This window comes from Kogia breviceps, chromosome 2, assembly GCF_026419965.1.
Source record: "Kogia breviceps isolate mKogBre1 chromosome 2, mKogBre1 haplotype 1, whole genome shotgun sequence".
Lineage (NCBI taxonomy): Eukaryota > Metazoa > Chordata > Mammalia > Artiodactyla > Physeteridae > Kogia > Kogia breviceps.
Genome location: NC_081311.1, coordinates 82,870,875 through 82,893,976, shown reverse-complemented (window position 1 = coordinate 82,893,976; position 23,102 = coordinate 82,870,875). Strand labels below are relative to the sequence as shown.

At 44.6% G+C, this 23,102-nt stretch overlaps 1 protein-coding gene across 3 annotated transcripts in view; it reads left to right on the top strand.

Annotated features, from left to right (window-relative positions):
- The window catches only part of DISC1 (DISC1 scaffold protein), a 348,316-nt gene that overhangs the window by 105,465 nt on the left and 219,749 nt on the right, over window positions 1–23,102 (top strand). For all 3 annotated transcript variants that reach the window (XR_010839017.1, XM_059052842.2, XM_067025721.1), the window contains exons 5-6: window positions 6,115–6,244; window positions 14,673–14,899. Coding sequence is in view for 2 of the 3 variants with exons in the window: in XM_059052842.2 (XP_058908825.2) it covers window positions 6,115–6,244; window positions 14,673–14,899 (357 nt within the window). In the remaining variant the exon portion in view is untranslated. The remainder of the gene's footprint in view (window positions 1–6,114; window positions 6,245–14,672; window positions 14,900–23,102) is intronic.

Genomic DNA, 23,102 nt, shown 5'->3' with positions numbered 1-23,102 from the left:
TGCCACGGGGCTTTCCCTGCCTCTTGTGAGGAAGGGGAGTGAGTGAGGCCCCTGAGGGCAGATTAATGCTCCGGCCTCCCCACGTCCATGGGGGGCAGCTTCGAGGAGTGTTCCACACATCTTCTCCCAGGACGTTTCCCAGTTGGTTGGCGCCCCAGTCGCCTTTGTGGTGATCAGCTCAATAAATAGCACACGGTTTATTGACTTTTCCTCCTTCCTACCACCCACTCTGGCCAGAAAGCAGCCCGAACTCAGCTCCTTGTCTCAGATTTTGCTCCAGAGAGAACCAGACGCAGATAGAGGTTCATACGGGAGAACCAGACGTCAGCCTTCCTTGCAGGACACACCCTGGCTGGAAGAGGGGGGGGTCTAGTGGACTTGCTTTTCCTTCACTTGGTTTGGGTGGGAGAGTTTACTCCCTGTTTGCCCCCATGCGGGGCTGGGGGCTTGGGCAGGGACGCATCTCTCACGAAGACTCCATTTCCTGCACGGTCAACACGGTGGTGAGTGAGGGTGCTGGTGGTTTGCAGCTTGGGCCGCCCTGGGTGGACACCTCCCTCGCTGCTCCCGATTCGGGGTGGAGTGCATTTAGGCCTGTGTCCTTCAGCGTTTGCATCTGATTCTGGAGCAACTGGAAAATTCCACCTCAACATCCTAGCACAGCAATGATGGGGAAGCTACTTTTGCTGTATCTTTCACCCAGTCCAAAGAAAGTTATTTTTTTCCTTTCTCCTAAGAGAGAGGTTTGGTCTACTGTGCACATAGGACTGATAATTTTCTCATTAATACCTTGCTTTTCTCTGACTGTACATCCTATGTGTTTTCCCACTGGACCTTCACCACCATGTACATGAAAACGGGTCATATTTACATCTTCAGTTGTGTGTGTGCACGTGTGTGTGTGTGTGTGTGTGTATGCAAAGTGTCCTTTATCAAAGACCTTTTCCCAGTAGATAACTTAAAGCACAAGTAAAGGAAGTACAGCAGAGTTTAAAAACAAAGATATACGATGGTTTTCCAATGTGGCTTATCAAGGCAGGGCTCTGGTTTGCCTGTCCAGATACTTCCTGCTCACCTCCTTCCTTTCTGATTGGAACAGATGCATGTTGTGTAGCTCATGATGCTTCTAGACTGAGTCATTTTTCCTCTGACCAGCTCTTCCTCTCTTCCCTTTGAAACATGTGATTCTTTATTTCCATTTAATTGTCGTGTCGGGACCATCACACCACAGAATTCAGCGATGATCACAGGCTGGAATGGAGATACAGGGCAAAAGAAAATAACTGTTACAGACACATTTGACCAGAGGTGTAAAATGAGGTGGCATAAAAATGATCCATGTTACCAACATGGCAGGAGACGTTTCTGAACCCCTAATCACAGCTCGAGCCAAATGGGGACTAGCCGGCCTGTGTCTCTCCCAGGAGACCCACCTCTGATCCCTTGTCATCACCTTGAGAAGTAAGGGAGGAAGGAAAAGAGGAGAAAAAACAGTTGAAGGGAGTCACAGAAGACTTATCGGAATCTGTTTTAAAATCAGTGGATTATAGATAAAACTCCCATATTGTCTGAAGCCTGTTGTATTGGGCGTGGTTATTATAAACCCAAGTGAATGTCCACGTGCCCCTCCTGCAAGGCTGTTATCTCTACATGTGGGATAAGATCGTAGAAACCAAAGATGTCCACTTTTCTAAGGTGTATGACTTTTCCTCTGCTCTCCTTACTTTTAGGCCCAGATAAGATATATAAGGAAGAACCGTAAAGTTACCTACATTGTCCCTGGCAAATTTACAATGTTCTGTCGTGGCATTAGAGTGGCCTCAGTCATTTATGACATTGTTTGTTGGCTAAGAAAGCCATTTCCAGCTTTAATGCACACTTCATTGATTGCATAACTGGCCCGAAGCACTTCGTTATCACCATCTTCCCAACGAGGGCGAGATGGAAACACATTCCTCGGATGACATACATTTGATAGAATAGTCCTCGATATGGGGCAGGAGTTGAAGGTATTCAGAAGGTCCTGCTCAAGCCTTATTGCCGGAAGTGGTCCTCTGAGCTGAGGTTTTCCTCACTGTGAAAATGAGAGCATCCGTTTTGGTTCTGTCCTCAATTAAAACTACGATTCCAGCAGTGGCACCACATAGCAATTTTCCTGGCGTCGTGATGACTGTCATTCCTGTCTGGAAAGGGACCCTCTGTGTTATACGTACAGCTGTATAGACCATAGCAATTGCCAAGAACCGTTCTGGCACGGGATGTCCCAGCTGGTGGCATGTCTGGGCTCCCCTCTGCCCTGTCTCACTCTGGATGTTCCCAAAGGCGGCCCTCCGAGCAAAGATGGCGCACTGGAGGGCCCCGGGCCCAGTGAGCCAGCTGCAGAGGAGGTGACCGGGTCGGTTCATCACAGGTGCACACTCTCAGGAAACACCTCCCCCCAGGTGGGGTTCATTCTTTTCTCAATATTACTGAACTCTGTACTCACAAAAGTCACGTGGTCCATGTTATCCCTGGGATGCAATATGCTCTCCTGTGCAATTTGGATCTATACTGTTTTCAGTGGTGTAGGATCTTATTTTACAAATGGGTTTTATCCTTCTTTAAGTGATTGGTGGAAAAGACAAAAGTAGATAAGGCCAGGATTTTTCCGGCACTGGGCAGATGGGGGCCTGCATGAAACCCGGGGCTGATAGTGTGGTCCTAGACACCCCGAGTCCCCGTGGGCACCGAGTGCTGTGCTAACATTCCAACCCACGTGTTTTTAATTCTTGCCCTTGAGGGATTTGCTCGTTTTCCATACTGATTAGTTTATAGCAAGGCTAATTTGCACTGACATTTGGGATTACACATTGGGGTTTATTAAAATGAAGGGAACAGCATTGTAGGAGGCAGAGGAAGTGTGGCTCTGAGGGCTGATGGGCTGAGATGGAAACCGGTCCCCGGCTTCATTCCTGAGCCGTCTTTTGTCCTGGGGCCACCACTCAGCCATCTGTGCATGGCTTTCTCTACCCAGAGTCAAAGTCTGAGAGGAGTTTCGGTGAATCACCGGGGCTTTTTTTATGGATTAAGCAATGAATGTGATTAACGATGATAAGGAGAATTCCCAGTGACCCACCTGTAGTTCCCCTGCAGCTCATTTTCAATTCTGTGTTGATTCCCTTCACTAACTCCCCTCCCGACCCAGATGGTATCTGTTTAGGAAATTCAGGAAACTCTTAATATTTGCATAAGCAGAGCAAATTGAGAAATAAATTAGTGTGAAGAAATGACCTCACGCAATCGAAAGCTGAATATAAACAGCTTCTGGATTTTTCTAGGCCATGGACTCATGAAGTCACTCGGTAAATATTTGCTAAGCCCTGCCCAGTGCTGGGCCCTGGGGACAGCAGCTCGAGATGGGCTGAGGTTCACTGTCCAGAGCGAGAGGCTGGGTGGACAGGCTGAGGCTCGGGGGACCAGGGGAGGAGGTGGGTTCCATTCCCACAATAGCTGATGGTGGTTTCCTTCCAGGGACCACCCCCCTACCCCTTCTGATACATGGAAAGGTCCTCAGAAACATCTCATCTTTACTCGTCATTACAAAGGACGGTGTGTCCAGTGGACGTGAGCACAGTGTTCAGTCTCCTGATGCCAACGTTGAGGTGGGGGGGAAGCGGCCAGCTCCCCGAGGACAGAGTCCCCGTATGGCCGCAGGGTGAGGGCGGGACCTGCGCAGGGTAGGCACTCAGTGGCCATTTGTTGAATGCATTTGATCCCGTAGTCAGCCATATAGAGCCATATAGGGAAGGCATCAGCCTCACCATCATCCTCATTTTAAAAACGAGGGCGGTGAGGCTCAGAGAGGTTTGGTAAGTCCAAGGACACACAGCTAGAAAAAGGTGGAGTTAGCGCTCAAGCCGTGGTCGCCTACCTCCCTGAAGCTGTCACTCTCAGCTGCCTGTGTTGAATCACGGGCAAAAGGGGACTTAGCCAGCAGGTGTGGGTGGCATGTGGCTAGAAGCCAGGAAGAGACAGGAGTTTATAATCTTGCCGAAACCTGACTGGTGTATGGTGCCCAGGGAAGGGCTGGAAAGTGGCAACCAGCCTGATGGCCCTTTGGTGGACTCCTCACCTCTGCTTCTTGCTCTCTGTGTGACCCAGTGTTATGGAGCCAAACCTGGGTCTGCTTGCCCACACCCAGGAAAGCCAATCTACTGACACCAGGTTGGGGTGAAGAAAAGTGCAGTGTTTATTGCAGGCGCCAAGCAAGGAGTCCAGGTAGCTAGTGCTCAAAAGGCCCCCAAACTCCCTGACAGTTTTCAGGGAAAGGTTTATAAAGAGAGGGTGAGGGAGGGGGCTTGTGGGGTGTGTGATCAGCTCATGGACCTTCTTCTGATTGGTTGGTGGTGAGGTAACTGGGAGTCAACATCATCAACCTTCCGGTTCCAATCGGTCTGGGGTCTGTGTGCTTGTGAGCAGCAGACAGTTAACTTCTTCTACCTGGTGAGGGTTTCAGTATCTGCCGAACAGCTCAAAGGACGTGGCTCAGAATGTGACCTATAGTCCTTGAGGAGGAACAAAAGGGTTTTGACGTCTTTGTTTAATGGCTAAACCACATTATTATTTTGTCTTGCTTGAAAGTTTCCTTTCTTTCTGCATTTTCCTTTCTCCAGTTAAATTTATTCTTTGACTAAAGTTTTTCTACAGACGAAAGGCAGGTGGGGGACCTGGAGGGGGGGAGTCGTGCTCTGGGAAGGCCCCATAGGGTCCTGCTTGGTTACACCAGAGCAAGTTGCTCAGATCTCCTTGATGCTCTGTTTCTTCGTTGGCAGCACTGATAACACCCGGCGTACAGTAAATTCTCAATTATACCGTATTGTTTTGTTATTACCAGTTAAATTTTTTTATTACTACTACTACTCTTGTGATTTGCCTTTACACGCACAAAACAGAGAGTAACAAGTCTTAAAATAAGCTTCTAAATTGCGTGGTACGTTATATTAAGTAAGCAGCTTTCGAGGTTATTGAGTCTGAATCTGTGTCTGGCCCAGAAATGCAAGCAAGGTTCCCTTTTCTGTGGCCACTGTTTTCTAACTTAGAAAAGCTGAGGTGACATATTTTCTGTCATTGTTTCTAAGAGTATAAGGGCGGTCTCACTGTGGTGCTTGGTAGGCCCCCTTGTTAATGTAAGGGCCATGTTAAGATGTAGGAAGTGAGAGCATGGCTTCTACCTTTCCACTCCTTCAGTGAGTAAGTCTGAGCCCTGGGGGGAGCGTTTGTCCGTGGCCTTGGTTTATCCACTGCCTCTGCTCTGTGCAGGGGACAAGTCTTGTTTACTGCTGTAACTGCTTATAAATTGATTTGTCATCCTTTGATGAGAAGCACCTGCAAGGCTTCTGCAACGGCAACTCACCAGCGTAAGGCGGCAGCCTGGGCCGCATCTTCACCAGCGTCGCTTCAACCAAGTATGTCAGCTCTTGCGAGCATGGCAGAAAGAGCCAAACAGATTTTTAGTGGTTTTTGACAGTCTTTTAGCAAACCATTTCTGAGAATCTCTGACCCAAGCATCAGTCGACCCTCTTTGTCATCTCCACAGCCAAGATCAGCCCTGGAATTTTGCTCTGGATGGTCCAGGCAGAGCTGTCCAAGGATGTATAATGCAAACCACATACCCGATTTTAAATGCTCTAGTAGCCACATTTTTAAAAAGTAAGAAAAAACAAGTAAAATTAATTTTTAAAATATACTTAATTAACCCAGTATATCAAAAACATTGTCATCCCAACAGGTAATGAATGTAAATATCATTAATGAGCTATTTTGCACTCTTGGTTTCATGCTAAGTCTTTAAAATCTGGTGTGTATTTTACATTTTCAGCACAGATAGCCACACGCATAGCTACAGTGCTGGACAGTGCCCAGTCCAATTAAGCAAGGTGGCACTGGGAAACAGCCAAAGCCCTGACAGATTGTCATTAAAACAAAAACTTACATTAGGGACCTCACCCCTATGACCCTCCTAAGGATGAGAGCCTCTGGGGGCCACTTTGTGGACCTTCTTTCCATTAACATTCTTGTAGATCTGAGGATTTCAGCTCATCCATATCTGTACCAATATGTACATTTTGTTTTAAGAGCCGGCAGTGACGACACCCAAGCCCAGCTCAGAATGGAGCCGAAGACGTCAGAACCCACTGCTCAGGACAACCTGCTTGTGTCTGTGACCCGGCGAGACCGGCTTCTCCAAGAAAAGCAGCAGTTACAGGTAAGCGGGTGAAGAATCTTCCAGAAATAAGACAGCTGTTTTCTTATCCATTTGAGCCAAAGGCAGCAAAGTGGGCTTTGCTTGAGTGCAGCAATTAGAGCATTGGCTGTCCACCTGGAAGCACAAGGTGGAGGGTGGTGACTAGGGGGCCTGTCGGGAGTCTCACTACAAATGAGGGGTTGAAAGCTTGGCGGTGTGTGTGCCTGTTTTTGCTATTCCTCATTACCTGTTGAATATGCTTTCCTTGTCTGCCAGGCCAGTTTGTCACCTCTTCTCATTTTGCCCTGAAGAAGGTTCTTTAGACGGCAGAAAAAAAATCTGAGCTGTGGCAATGCTTTATGGAAATTGCTGTCAGGTTGGACAGTGAGTAGCACCTGTCAGGAGGCAGAGCTGTAAGTGTGGACTGGGCATGGTGGGCGGGACTGGGAAAGACTGGGAATGACTGAGGCATTGTGGGAGCTTCAGGTTAGCCCAGAGCAGTGGATGCAAGTTGGCCGAGAATCATCCGGGGCTAGAAATCTTGGTGCAGCCCTGAATTCCAGCCAGGAGGCACCCAGGAGCTCTGGAAGTCGACAGTGTCCCCCAGAGACAAGGAGCCCTGAAGCTCTGTCCACACCTGCCTTGAGGCAGGAATGGGGAGCATTGACTTCTGAAAAGAGCAGAGGGCTTTAACACTGAGTCCAAGAGCTGGCTTAGGCTCCAAACAGCTGAATGACCTTAGACAAGTTAATGGGGCTCAGACATGTTACAGGAAGCCCTCCCGCGGCCCCTGCCTCATGCAGAGTGTTCTTATTATCTGAGTTTGCCCATCCAAATCCATACAATAGCAAGGTGGCAAAGGGAAGCAAACATTGTCGTTATTTGAAAATATTCTCCAATAAATGGGCACTTTTTTTTTAAATTGAAGAGACTGTCTTTTCTCCATTGTATATCCTTGCCCCCTTTGTCATAGATTAGTTGACCATAGGTGCGTGGGTTTATCTCTGGGCTTTCTATCCTGTTCCATTGGTTTATATTTCTGTTTTTGTGCCAGTACCACATTGTTTTGATTATCGTAGCTTTGTACTATAGTCTGAAGTCAGGGAGTCTGATTCCTCCAGCTCCATTTTTTTCCCTCAAGATTGCTTTGGCTATTCAGGGTCTCTTGTGTTTCCATACAAACTTTAAGATTTTTTGTTCTAGTTCTGTAAAAAATGCCATTGGTAGTTTGATAGGGGTTGCATTGAATCTGTAGATTGCTTTGGGTAGTATAGTTATTTTCACAATATTGATTCTTCCAATCCAAGAACATGGTATATCTCTCCATCTGTTTGTGTCATCTCTGATTTCTTTCTTCTGTGTCCTATAGTTTTCTGTGTACAGGTCTTTTACCTCCTTAGGTAGGTGTATTCCTAGGCATTTTATTCTTTTTGTTACAATGGTGAATGGGATTGTTTCCTTAATTTCTCTTTCTGATCTTTCATTGTTAATGTTATAGGAATGCAAGAGATTTCTGTGTATTAATTTTGTATCCTGCAACTTTACCAGATTCATTGATGAGCTCTAGTAGTTTTCTGGTGGCATCTTTAGGATTCTCTATGTATAGTATCATGTCATCTGCAAACAGTGACAGTTTTACTTCTTCTTTTCCAATTTGGATTCCTTTTATTTCTTTTTCCTCTCTGATTGCCATGGCTAGAACTTCCAAAACTATGTTGAATAACAGTGGCGAGAGTGGACATCCTTGTCTTGTTCCTGATCTTAGAGGAAATGCTTTCAGTTTTTCAGCATAGAGAACGATGTTGGCTGTGGGTTTGTCATATATGGCCTTTATTATGTTGAGGTAAGTTCCCTCTATGCCCAGTTCTGGAGAGTTTTTATCGTAAATAGGTGTTGAATTTTGTCAAAAGCTTTTTCCTGCATCGATTGAGATGATTATATGGTTTTTATTCCTCAATTTGTTAACATGGTGTATCACACTGACTGATTTGCTTATATCAAAGAATCCTTGCATCCCTGGGATAAATCCCACTTGATCGTGGTGTATGATCCTTTTAATGTGTTGTTGGATTCTGTTTGCTAGTATTTTGTTGAGGATTTTTGCATCTATATTCATCAGTGATATTGGTCTGTAATTTTCTTTTTTTGTAGTATCTTTGTCTGGCTTTGGTATCAGGGTGATGGCGGCCTTGTAGAATTAATTTGGGACTGTTCCTTCCTCTGCAGTTTTTTGGAAGAGTTTGAGAAGGATGGGTGTTAGCTCTTCTCTAAATGTTTGATAGAATTCACCTGTGAAGTTGTCTGGTCCTGGACTTTTCTTTGTTGGTAGATTTTTTTTTTTAACATCTTTATTGGAGTATAATTGCTTTACAATGGTGTGTTAGTTTCTGCTTTATAACAAAATGAATCAGCTATACATATACATATATCCCCATATCTCCTCCCTCTTGCATCTCCCTCCCACCCTCCCTATCCCACCCCTCTAGGTAGTCACAAAGCACCGAGCTGATCTCCCTGTGCTATGCGGCTGCTTCCCACTAGCTATCTATTTTACATTTGGTAGTGTAGATATGTCCATGCCACTCTCTCACTTTGTCCCAGCTTACCCTTCCCCCTCCCTGAGTCCTCAAGTCCATTCTGTACGTCTGCGTCTTTATTGCTGTCCTGCCCGTAGGTTCTTCAGAACCATTTAAAAAAATTCCATATATATGTGTTAGCATACGGTATTTGTTTTTCTCTTTCTGACTAACTTCAGTCTATATGACAGTCTCTAGGTCTATCCACCTCACTACAAATAACTCAATTTCATTTCTTTTTAATGGCTGAGTAATATTCCATTGTATATATGTGCCACATCTTCTTTATCCATTCATCTGTTGATGGACACTTAGGTTGCTTCCATGTCCTGGCCATTGTAAATAGAGCTGCAATGAACATTGTGGTACATGACTCTTTTTGAGTTCCAGTTTTCTCAGGATATATGCCCAGTAGTGGGATTGCTGGGTCAAATGGTAGTTCTATTTTTAGTTTTTTAAGGAACCTCCATACTGTTCTCCATAGTGACTATATCAATTTACATTCTCACCAACAATGCAAGAGGGTTCCCTTTTCTCTACACCCTCTCCAGCATTTATTGTTGGTAGATTTTTTGATGATGCCCATTGTGACTGGTGTGAGGTGATATCTCATTGTAGTTTTGATTTGCATTTCTCTAATGATTAGTGATGTTGAGCATCCTTTCATGTGTTTGTTGGCAATCTGTATATCTTCTTTGGAGAAATGTCTATTTAGGTTTTCTGCCCATTTTTAGATTGGGTTATTTGTTTTTTGATATTCAGCTGCATGAGCTGCTTGTAAATTTTGGAGATAAATCTTTTGTCTGTTGCTTCATTTGCAAATATTTTCTCCCATTCTGAGGGTTGTCTTCGTCTTGTTTATGGTTTCCTTTGCTGTGCAAAAGCTTTTAAGTTTCATTAGGTCCCACGTGTTTGTTTTTGTTTTTATTTCCATTTCTCTAGGAGGTGGGTCAAAAAGGATCTTGCTGTGATTTATGTCATAGAGTGTTCTGCCTATGTTTTTTGGAAGATTTTAAATCACAGTTTCAATTACATTACTTGTGATTGGTCTGTTCATATTTTCTATTTCTTCCTGGTTCAGTCTTGGAAGGTTATACCTTTCTAAGAATTTGTCCATTTTTTCCAGGTTGTCCATTTTATTGGCAAAGAGTTGCTTGTAATAGTCCCTTATGATGCTTTGTATTTCTGTGGTGTCCGTTGTAACTTCTCCTTTTTCATTTCTGATTCTATTGATTTGAGTCCTCTCCCTCCTTTTCTTGATGAGTCTGGCTAAAGGTTTATCAATTTTGTTTATCTTCCCAAAGAACCAGCTTTTAGTTTTATTGATCTTTGCTATTGTTTTCTTTGTTTCTATTTCATTTATCTCTGCTTTGATCTTAAAGATTTCTTTCCTTCTACTAATTTTGGGTTTTGTTTGTTCTTCTTTCTCTAGTTCCTTTAGGTGTAAGGTTAGATTGTTTACTTGAGATTTTTCTTGTTTCTTGAGGTAGGATTGTATTGCTATAAACTTCCCTCTTAGAACTTCTTTTGCTGCATCCTATAGATTTTGGATCTACATGTTCTTGTCATTTGTCTCTAGGTATTTTTTGATTTCCTCTTTGATTTCTTCAGTGATCTCTTGGTTATTTAGTAATGTATTGTTTAGCCTCCATGTGTTTGTGTTTTTTTACGGGTTTTTTCCCCCCTGTAATTGGTTCCTAATCTCATAGCATTGTGGTCAGAAAAGATGCTTGATATGATTTCAGTTTTCTTAAATTTACCAAGGCTTGATTTGTGACCCAAGATGTGATCTAACCTGGAGAATGTTCCATGTACATTTGAGAAGAAAGTGTAATCTGCTGTTTTCGGATGGAATGTCTTATGAATATCAATTAAATCTATCTGGTCTATTGTGTCATTTAAAGCTTGTGTTTCCTTATTAATTTTCTGTCTGGATGATCTGTCCATTGGTGTAAGTGAGGTGTTAAAGTCCCCCACTATTATTGTGTTACTGTTGATTTCCTGTTTTTATAGCTGTTAGCATTTGCTTTATGTACTGAGGTGCTCCTATGTTGGGTACATATATAATTTTTATATGTTCTTCTTGGATTGATCCCTCAGTCATTACGTAGCATCCTTCCTTGTCTCTTGTAACATTCTTTATTTTAAAGTCTATTTTATCTGATATGAGTATTGCTACCCAGCTTTCTTTTGATTTCCATTTGCATGGAATATCTTTTTCCATCCCCTCACTTTCAGTCTGTATGTGTCCCTAGGTCTGAAGTGGGTCTCTTGTAGATAGCATATATATGGGTCTTGTTTTTGTATCCATTTAGCGCACCTGTGTCTTTGGTTGGAGCATTTAATCCATTCATATTTAAGGTAATTATCAATATGTATGTTCTTATTAGCATTTTCTTAATAGTTTTGTGTTTGTTTTTGTAGGTTCTTTTCTTCTCTTGTGTTTCGCACTTAGAGAAGTTCCTTTATCATTTGCTGTAGAGCTGGTTTGGTGGTGCTAAATTCTCTTAGCTTTTGCTTGTCTGTAAAGCTTTTGAATTCTCTGTCGAATCTGAATGAGATCCTTGCTGGGTAGAGTAATCTTGGTTGTAGGTTCTTCCCTTTCATCACTTTAAATATATCATGCCACTCCCTTCTGGCTTGTATAGTTTCTGCTGAGAAATCAGCTGTTAACCTTATGGGAGTTCCCTTGTATGTTATTTGTCCTTTTTCCCTTGTTGCTTTCAATAATTTTTCTTTGTGTTTAATTTTTGTCAGTTTGATTATTGTGTGTCTTGCCGTGTTTATTCTTGGATTTATTCTGCCTGGGACTCTCTGTGCTTCCTGGACTTGGGTGGCTATTTCTTTTCCCATGTTAGGGAAGTTTTTGACTATAATCTCTTAAAATATTTTCTTGGGTCCTTTCTCTCTTTCTTCTGCTTCTGGGACCCCTGTAATGCGAATGTTGGTGCATTTCATGTTGTCCCACAGGTCTCTTAGTCTGTCTTCATTTCTTTTCATTCTTTTTTCTTTAGTCTGTTCCACAGCAGTGAATTCCACCATTCTGTCTTCCAGGTCACTTATCCGTTCTTCTGCCTTGGTTATTCTGCTATTGATTCCTTCTAGTGTATTTTTCATTTCAGTTATTGTATTGTTCATCTCTGTTTGTTTGTTCTTTAATTCTTCTGGGTGTTTGTTCTTTCATTCTTTTAGGTCTTTGTTAAACATTTCTTGCATCTTCTCGACCTTTGCCTCCATTCTTTCTCCGAGGTCCTGGATCATCTTCACTATCATTATTCTGAATTCTTTTTCTGGAAGGTTGCCTATTTCCTCTTCATTTAGTTGTTTTTCTGGGGTTTTATCTTGTTCCTTCATCTGGTATGTAGTCCTCTGCCTTTTCATTTTGTCTCTCTTTCTGAAATGTGGTTTTCATTACACAGGCTGCAGGATTGTAGTTCTTCTTGCTTCTGCTGTCTGCCCTCTGGTGGATGAGAAACTGGCACTTTCATATTCAGTGGGCATCATTGCAAAGTTTGGGTAGCTGAAAATGTGAAGTTTGGTTTTTGGTTCTGAACAATATTCACCAGTTGAAGGTCTCCCCAGTTCCTGATGACGTCAGAGTGTACAGAACATATTTAGTGTTTGGAGGGAGCATTTGTGGCAGAACTCTGGGGGAAGGTGGATATTCATTTATTCAGCAGGAAGTTTTGAGTGCCTACGACATGCCAGGTCCTGTTTGCAATGCTCAGGGTTCTTGTGGAGTTTATGTCCTAGTGGGGGTGGGAGTGGGGAGATAGACAAGAAATGGCAAGCGTAATAAAAGCCTAAATTCTATGCCTAGAATGTTGTAGTGTGGTAAGAGCTACAGTGCATGGACCAGAGTGTTGGGGTAGGGGAGTCTACTCACTGAGAAGGGAGATTGAAGTGAACGCTTGATGGAAGAGGGGGAGGGGCCTTGCAGAAATCTCCAGTAAGAGCGTTCCCCATGGAGGGGACAGTCACTTGAAGGCTGCAGTGGGAGTGTGCCCCATGCGTTCAGAGGGCAGCCAGGAGGCCAGGGTTGTGAAGAACAGCAGAGGAGAAGGTCAGTGATGAGAGGGCCTTTGCAGGGCCTTGTGAGGTCTTGGGCTCTTCTCTGACTGGATTGGGAGCCATGGAGGGTTTTTAAGCAGAGAAGTTATGTAATTGACTGCAATTTAAAGAGTCACTTTGACATCTGTGTGAGAATAGGGTGGAGGACCACTGTGGAAAACAGGATAGTGGTTCTTTAAAAAATTAAAAGTAAAATTACCATGTGATTCAGCAATTTCTCTTCTGGGTATAAGCCCCAAAAGAACTGAAAGCAGAGACTCAAAGACATCTCCATAGCAGCATCATTCACAACAGTCAAAAGGTGGAAGCAACCCAAGGGTCCCTCGACAGATGAATGGATAAACAAAATGTGGTGTATACATACAATGCAGTATCATTCAGCCTTTAAAAGGACGAACATTCTGAAACGTGCTACAGCATGGATGAAACTTGAGGACATTATACTAAGTGAAATGAGCCAGCCTCAAAAAGACAAATATTGTATGATTCCACGTATGCGAGGTCCCCAGAAGAGTTAGATTCTAGAGACAGAAAGCAGAATTATGACCACCAAGCCTGGAGGCGGGGGAATGGCGGGGTCAGTGTTTATTGGGGACAGAATTTCAGTTTTGTGGGATGCAAAGAGCTCTGGAGATGGATGGTGGTGATGGTTGTACAACAATATGGATATACTTAATGCCACTGAATTACACTTAAAAATGGTTAAGATGGTACATTTTATGTTACCTGTATTTTACCGCAGTTAAAAAAACCCAAAAGAAACAAACAGAAAAGAAAAGAATAGGGGATGGGAATTCAAAGGTTGGAAGTAGGGAGGTGAGATGGGAGACAGTGTCAGTAATACCATAATCTTGGACCAGTGGGATACACGCTCTTGTTTTCTTAGAGTGTCTTGAGTGGATCTTCAGTACCTCCTGCTGTGTGTACTTCCTCCCCTACTGGAAGAGGGGTCAGTGGGTAGAGCTGTGGGTGATCTGTACCTTGAGGCTGAGAGGACGTGGGTGAGAGATGGGGGGACAGCCAGGGTTAGAGCTATGCTCTTATCAGCTGGAAACCAGTGCATGGAACCTGGGAGTATGTTAGTTAAAAGAGTCTCATTTTAGATTCAGAATCCTATGGTCAGTGAGATGATTAGCTGCCATAACACTGTGTGCACAGCGGGCATTCGATTACCTGCCGCTTGTTTTATCCATTGACCTCAAGATTGGACAATACTCGATTCTTTGGATTTTGGTTTGTTGTATCAGTGGAAGTTAAAATTATCTACTATTTTTATGAACCTAGACAGCAGAGTGCTATCTGCGGTATCTCATTGTTCTCGCAATCCTGTAGACTTAGGAGGCTATGATTTCAAATCTTTCTCTGTATGGTAAATTTGCATGTTTGGGGACAGACCAGCCAAACCTTGTTTGCTTTTCTTTTTTGGCCTGTGGGTTGTGTTACCTGCTTACTGGTGTCTCAGGTCCATGAAGTGTGCTGCCCTGTGTTGTAGCTCTGTCACCTGAAATGAAGTAAGTCGTTTATATATTTGCTGGCTTCTTACAAGTCAAGTTCTTGGCTCGCCACCCGGAGTTATTTCATGCTTGGGAGGGAATGTTTCTCCTTATGTCAACTAATCAGAAATACAAAGCTGGCATGATTTTTCCAGTTCAGCAAACCTCCAAAAATCTGCCTGCTTCAGAAGGGCAACTTCACGGCTCTCATGCATATGGCGGACTCTCATGGAAAGGACTCATTCTCAGCAACGCAGTCCGCCACGAGCAGGGTGAATTTACAAAATCTGCTCTCTTTATTCTCTACAGAAAGAAATCGAAGCCCTCCAAGTCAGGATGTCTGTGCTGGACGCAAAAGATCAACAGCTGAGAAGGGAAATAGAAGAGCAGGAGTGGGTCCTCCCGTGGCAGGGCTGCGACCTCATGGGAGGGCTGTCCCTGGGCGAGTTGCAGGAGGTCAGCAAGAACTTGCAGGACACCCTGGCCTTGGCTGAGCAGATTCCCGTCCGTGCAGAGCCACCCGAAACCGTCAGGAGGTACTGGAGTTTTCCTAACTGATTTTGGATCACTCATCTCGTTGATCTGTTTATGGGATTGATTTTGTCTGCTGTCCCGCATATATAAATTATTTTCCAAGCAGTGCTTTGTTTTTTCAAGGGAAGCACTGTTGATATTTTGAGTAGCAAAATTCTTCATGGTGTGGGGCAGTCCTGCGCATGGCAGGATATTTTACACCCTGGCTACCCAACCCACTAAATACCACTATTCCTCTCCATTCTGTTATGGACCTTTCCCATTTCCAAACGCCCCGGGGGTGCCTTCCTTCCCTTTTGAGATCTACTGGAGCTCAAATGGTTGGAGATTTGGATGCCACCCTTTGCTGAGGATGACCAGCTGGAGACAGGAGAGGCTGGTGAGCTGCGAGAGGGGAGGCCCAATCAATGGCCTGGAAAAATGAGTTATTATTCATGGTACTAACATTTACTGAGTCTTACTATGTGCCAGGCACTGTGCTAAGCTTTACTCTATGAGTTGCTTCTATTATTATACCCATTTCACAGAGGAGGACAAGAAAGTTTAAGAAGGTCAAATAATTCCCCCGAAGTCCCAGTTAATAAGAGCAAAAGTGATACTTAAATTCCTGTTCATTACGTCAAAGCCTAGTTTCTTTTTTGTCTTTTTTTTAGTTTTACTTTTTACTTTCTAATTTCCTTTTTTAAAAAAATATCTTTATTGGAGTAGAATTGCTTTACAATGGTGTGTTAGTTTCTGCTTTATAACAGAGTGAATCAGTTATACATATACATATGTGCCCATATCTCTTCCCTCTTGCATCTCCCTCCCTCCCATAGCCTAGTTTCTTACCCACTTGCTATAGAGGGAGAACCTTCCCTGTGTTCTGTGTTGTGGGAGACCCAAGAGATACACATGGACCTCTTGCCTTTGGGGAGGTCATAACCTTATTATGGCGAAAGACAGAACCCACCCTTACTCATGTTAGACAGAAAGTGCACCGTGCCTGGATGAACACGCAGATGTGGTGAGGCCTGCAGGTGCGGTGGGTGTAGAGCAGTGACGGGGGGTGAAAGTTCTGCCTGGTTATTATGCTGCAGAAAATACTTAAGAAAACGTCACCCTCTGTAGCAGTTGAGAATATGGACTCTACCATCTGATTACCTCACTCAACCGCTTATTAGCTGGAACCACTTATTATTGGGGGAGGGATGGGCTGTTATGAGGAGGCACTGAGTTAATGCATAGCTCGTATAACGGTGCCTGGGTTGCAGCAAGTGCTTTACCATGCTTACCGGCTGTCGTTTTTATCACGGGGATTTCAGTCTTCTGAAGCCTTCTAACTGCCTTACAAATGTGTTCTAGACTATTTAGCGAGTAACTGTCCCCTCTCACACATGTACCACACCCGATCCAGCCCATAGAGCTGGATGCTTGTCCAGGGAGCTGCTCATGGTGTCCTCCCCTCCCCTCCCAGCCCTGATATTTCCCTGCAGAACTCTAACCCTGGGCTCATGCCTGTGGAGAAGGGGAAGAGATGTGTGTTGTTGCCATATTTCAGCCAAAAGAAACTCGCCATCAAGTCTGCCTGCACTTTCTCCTTCACTTTCACCTGTGTCCTTACGGTATAGCCTTGGCCTCTAGGAATCTTTCCTACTCCTGCTTCCCTTGTCCCTCCTATGGAAGTCATGCTACACACACAGATGCACACACACATACACATATACAAATGCACACACATACACACATGCACACACAGATGCACATACATGCACACACATGCGCACACAGAGATGCACAGACACACATACATGCACACACATACAAATGCATACACATGCACACGTGCACTTACACACACGTACACACAGATGCACACACATATGCACACACACATATACAAATGCACAACATACACAGACACATGCACACAAACGATAACACACATTATGTATCATATGTAATTATACATGTGATGTATGCATTATATTAGACAGATGTATATATGGAATAGGTGTAATATATAAGGTGAAATATACATGTACATTTATTTTTATGTTTATAAAAGCACACATTTATACATGAAGCTTAAAGTGAGCCTTTTTTGGTCCCGCCATCTAGATGTGTCCTCCTTATTTCTCCTTTTGCTTTGAACAGCGCAGAGGTTAGTCTCACTCCTCTCACCTCTGTCACAGGCACTTTGAGGGGGAGAACGAGGACGTGCTTAGCTTAGCGCCCACTGCAGTACTTCTCACAGCCTCTGTGTTTTGAGCTGAACTCCTGGGCGGCGTCCCTGCAGGTGTGCCCTGTCCCCATACAGAGACACACAGGTGGCAGGGCGCCTGCTTTCTCACTTGCTAACTCATGGCATGCGGAGCAGCCCGGAGTGGTGGGCAGGCTGTTCTTGTTATTCTCACTTAACAGCTGAGGAAATAAGAACTCAGAAAATTTCCTGGGGATGCAGCTAGTAAGAGACCTTAACTTAGATAGTTTCCACTTAGACATCTCTTAGTCTAAAACAAAGAGCTCCAGAGTGTGGTAGCTGACGGATCTGGGCCCCTGAACTCAGATCTTACCATTTCTAGTCTGTTATACTGCCCATGTACTCCAGCCTGCCTTTTCATCAGGATGAGATGCAGATGAAATAAAGGTGTGACTTTTGCCGAGTCATCCAGTGCTCTAATCAACTGAACAGACTCCAGGAAGACCTTCCAAGGTTTGTGGCAATCTGCTTCTCTGACGCTGTGAGGTAAATCTGATGTAAGGATGGCTCTTGAATGTGCTGCAGTGCCGTCTGGGGGCTCCTCGGGGAGGACCCTTCATCCCTGAATCCACCAGGTCAGGAGCAGGCTCTCACTTTTTGTGCTGATCTGCCTGCAGGGACACCCGGGCATCTCAGTGATCTGAACCCACGCGGGCTCAGTGTAGGAGGGAGTCTTCGGAAGAGAAGGGCTAAGAGTTGCATGGCAAGGGTGGGAGGGAAAAATCCCAGCGTGATTAAAAACCAAAAAGCAACCCGGGCAATTCAATGGCTAGTTCACAGCGTGACCTTCCACCTGTGCCAAGGACCCTTGCTGTGAGAGCGCCGCCAGCACGGAGTGGGGTTTCATGTTGCTGGAGGGGAACCACCCTGAGGCATCCTCGTCATCTGGGGGACCCTTCAGGAGCTGACCCTTGGCATCTCCTTTATTTACTTGGTGGTGCAGGGGACACCTCCCAGGTGCAGGTTCTGTCTGGTCAGCTCCTTCTCTTCCACCTGGAGGAGTGAGGCATCGAGCTGTTCCCCACCATAGATATCAAATGGAAAAACCATCATTGTTATGTGTGCTTTCCATAAGAAGGAAGGCACGCTTTTGCCAAGCTGACAGGCTGTGGTACTCACTCCTAGAAACGGAGCATTTGAAAGAAGCCGATGTGGTTTTATTGGCCAACAGATCAGAGATTGCTTGGCCTAGTATCTTAACTAATTGTATCATAGTTTTCGCTATGAGGGATTGGTTTTCTTTTAGAACCATATCCATAGGTGCCCCAGCTAGAAGAACGCATCTTATCTGCATCAATAGCTGCCTTTGTTTGTTGTGAGAGTACAGTGGACCCCTGAATGATGTGGGGATTAATCCCCATGTAATTCAAAGCTGGCGCTCTGGAGCCGTGGTTCCTTTGCATACCGGAATTCAACCAACCACTGACCGTGTAGTATTTACTATTGAAAAATATCTGCATATAAGTGGATTCTTGCAGTTCAAACCTGGGTTGTTCAAGGGTCAACTGTAGTTTCTTCTCAGGCCAGATGAAGAGATCCAGACAAATTGTGAAATAGGAAAATCTTGGTCTTATCGAAGAGAGGTTACAGAAATCTGGAGAAACAGACCATTCAACATCCTGATTATCATTATCATCATCCATGAAGACTTTTCACAGAGGCCAGGTAGAAACTCATGATGCCGTCTGGGGAGGAGCTGATCCTGACTGATTCCACCGTGTTCAGGTTCAACGGGGAGGCTATGCTGCTTTCCCTGGATAAGCCACACATTGTGCTTGAGAAGGAGCTTCCTAAGGGCACTTGGCATTTGTGAGTGACTCACTGGTGGAGACTGCTTGTGTGGGCACCTTCCTTACGGACTGTAGCTTGTGGGGAATCCTTGGGCCGCTGCTGTTCAAGAAGCACTGGAAGTAGAAGGGCACCTGCTGGGGACCAGAGAACCGACGGCTTTTTATTTGGATATTTTAATAGAAATCAAAGCAGCAGTTTGAATTTTCTGACATCTGTGTTTTGGATCAAGTGACTTAGCAGGATGGAATGAAAGAGCTGCCTTCCCAGACATCAGCGCTGCCTTTTGATAGAGCCACAGAGAATGGTTATCTTCCAATGAATAAGAGGGGAGCTTTCTTAAGTACCTGGGTATCAGGAACTCTGCAATATGGACGCTTACAGGGCAGGGACGTGTGAAAGACAGAAGCCACTCAAAAGATGTCTGTTGTACGTTAGTTGGACTTTCCTTCATCCCTGGGATTCCGATCCCTCAGCTTTAGAACAAACTCTTTGTTTCCTCCTGCAAGTCTTTCTCTGATGGGAGAGGTCTAGAAGGACGGGTTTCTCTAGTGAGCCTGATCCTCCCCTACGGAAACACATCCTTCCCCCTCTCTGTAGTGGGATTGGGGTGTGGGTAGGGGAGGGGAAGGATGGGGACACAGGGAGGAAGGAGGTGACCGTTTCTGGGGTTTTCCTGGACAGTGTGCCTGCATTCGGGCTGTGAGTGTCCGTCTATTTATTTCTATAAGTGGAGGAGGGTCGTGCTTTGCAGCTCATCTGCCTCGAGGGCCATCAGCTCTGCCCCCTCTTGTTGGTCTGAGTGCCTTGAACATCAGTGGGGACAGGGCCAGCTGTGACCCTGGCTGACCGTAAAGCCAGGTAGGAATAATCAGAGTAGCAACAACAGAGCTGAGTGAGGGCTGTGGACGATACTTTCCAACATTCTTCAGAGATGCTTGGCTGGTTTGTATTAGTCTGTGGTTGAGTTCATTCCTCAGCTCCTGGAATTTTTCATGCTTTGCCTGAAATGTGTTTTGGCAGCTCATGGTTGAATTGTCTCTCGTACATTTGGGAGAAACATGTCACATCTTTTTACAAGCCATTGGCTCGAACTACAAAACAAACTGAAGCCCTGGTTACGGCCAGGCTGGCTGGACCTCGGGGGGGCGCATCTGAGCTGGGGAAAGGGTGGTGGTGGAGAGCCGGGCCTGCTCCCTGGTTCCCGTTGTTTAACCGCTCAGGGCCCCTCGGCGAGGCTGGCCGACTCTTGGAGGTGCTCTGGCCTCCCCATGACAACTGCCCTCAGCCCACGATGAGCAGCCAGGCTGATGTCACGGCTCTTTTCAAGTGAGATTTAAAATAATGAAATTCAGCAGTACACAATCGACTGGAAAAAAAAAATCAATAGTCCCACTTTCCCCTCAGATACGTATCTTATTAGAGTGAAAAGACACAGTGAAGCAGCAAGGCCTGAATCGGAAAACAGACTCCAGGACCTGGGAGGAGCGAGGCAGATTCTCAGTGGGTGTGTGCAGGGGCACAGCTGTATGTGTCTCAGTGATGCGCCAGGGGGATGGTACCAAACTGGGACAATTTAGAGACTTCCGAAGAAATGCCCGTGGTCCCAAAGCTGCTTCTCCACGTGCTGTGACTGTGTTCTTCAGTCTCTACTGCTGGTCTTTGCTTTTCTTCCTTCTCTGCCTTTGTCCTTCTTCACCTGGTCGGTTTGTCAAGAGAACAATGGCTTGATGAGAGCATAAGGGCTCATCTGGAGGAGAAGGACCGCTTTGTGTTGCTAAAAGTGCTAGATGAGATTCTGACTTTTCTTTATTTTTAAAGCAGATACCTTGCTTTTCCCAGGAATTCCTGAGGCAGACAAATCTTTGCCCAGAGAGTCAATGCAGTGAGTTCGGAGTGTATAGGGAGCGTCAGACTGATGCTTCTTGCAGGAAGGCTTCCTTGATTAGATGGCATCCTCAGTGTTCGGGACTACTCTCATATTTATCATGTCGTGTTTCTTATTTTGATTGGTAATAATAATAATACATTAATTTAAATGTCACCATTGTTTATAAAATGCTCATTTTTGCTCACAGCTCTGTAAGGTATATTGGACAATATATTGGTTTTTGCAATATATATTTTTTAACATCTTTATTGGAGTATAATTGCTTTACAATGGTGTGTTACTTTCTGCTGTATAAAAAAGTGACTCAGCTATACATATACTTATATCCTCATATCCCCTCCCTCTTGCTTCTCCCTCCCACCCTCCCTATCCCACCCCTCTAGGTGGTCACAAAGCACCGAGCTGGTCTCCCTGTGCTATGCGGCTGCTTCCCACTAGCTATCTGTTTTACATTTGGTAGTATATATAAGTCCATGTCACTCTCTCACTTCATCCCAGCTTACCCTTCCCCCTTCCCGTGTCCTCAAGTCCATTCTCTATGTCTGCGTCTTTATTCCCGTCCTGCCCCTAGTTTTTTCAGAACCACTTTTTTTTTTTAGATTCCATATATATGTGTTAGCATACAGTATTTGTTTTTCTCTTTCTGACTTACTTCACTCTGTATGACAGATTCTAGGTCTGTCCACCTCACTACAAATAACTCAATTTCGTTTCTTTTTATGGCTGAGTAATATTCCATTGTATATATGTGCCACATCTTTTTTTTAAACATCTTTATTGGAGTATAACTGTTTTACAATGGTGTGTTAGTTTCTGCTTTACATCAAAGTGAATCAGTTATACATATACATATGTTCTCATATTTCTTCCCTCTTGCATCTCCCTCCCTCCCACCCTCCCTATCCCACCCCTCTAGGTGGTCACAAAGCACCTAGCTGATCTCCCTGTGCTATGCAGCTGCTTCCCACTAGCTATCTATTTTACATTTGGTAGTGTATATATGTCCATGCCACTCTGTCACTTCATCATAGCTTACCCTTCCCCCTCCCCATATCCTCAAGTCCATGCTCTAGTAGGACTGTGTTTTATTCCCGTCCTACCCCTAGTCTCTTCATGACATTTTTTTTTCTTAGATTCCATATATATGTGTTAGCATACGGTATTTGTTTTTCTCCTTCTGACTTATTTCACTCTGTATGACAGACTCTAGGTCTATCCACCTCATTACAAATAACTCAGTTTCATTTCTTTTTATGGCTGAGTAATATTCCATTGTATATATGTGCCACATCTTCTTTATCCATTCATGTGTTGATGGGCATTTAGGTTGCTTCCATGTCCTGGCTATTGTAAATAGTGCTGCAATGAACGTTGTGGTACATGACTCTTTTTGAATTATGGTTTTCTCAGGGTATATGCCCAGTAGTGGGATTGCGGGGTTGTATGGTAGTTCTATTTGTAGTTTTTTAAGGAACCTCCATACTGTTCTCCATAGTAACTGTCTATTTACGTTCCCACCAACAGTGCAAGAGGGTTCCCTTTTCTCCACACCCTCTCTAGCATTTATTGTTTGTAGTTTTTTTTTTTTAACATCTTTATTGGAGTATAACTGTTTTACGGTGGTGTGTTAGTTTCTGCTTTACAACAAAGTGAATCAGTTATACATATACATATGTTCCCATATCTCTTCCCTCTTGTGTCTCCCTCCCTCCCACGCTCCCTATCCCACCCCTCTAGGTGGTCACAAAGCACCGAGCTGATCTCCCTGTGCCATGCAGCTGCTTCCCACTAGCTATCCACCCTACGTTTGGTAGTGTATATATGTCCATACCACTCTCTCACTTCGTCCCAGCTTACCTTTCCCCCTCCCCATATCCTCAAGTCCATGCTCTAGTAGGTCTGTGTTTTATTCCCATCCTACCACTAGGCTCTTCATGACATTTTTTTTTTTCCTAATTGGGTTTTGATTTGCATTTCTCTAATGATTAGTGATGTTGAGCATCCTTTCATGTGTTTGTTGGCAATCTGTATATCTTCTTTGGAGAAATGTCTGTTTAGGTCTTCTGCCCATTTTTTTTTTTTTTTTCGGTATGCGGGCCTCTCACTGCTGTGGCCTCTCCCCTTGCAGAGCGCAGGCTCCAGACGCGCAGGCTCAACGGCCATGGCTCACAGGCCCAGCCGCTCTGCTGCATGTGGGATCTTCCCGGACTGGAGCACAAACCCGTGTCCCCTGCATTGGCAGGCGGACTCTCAACCACTGCGCCACCAGGGAAGCCGCTTCTGC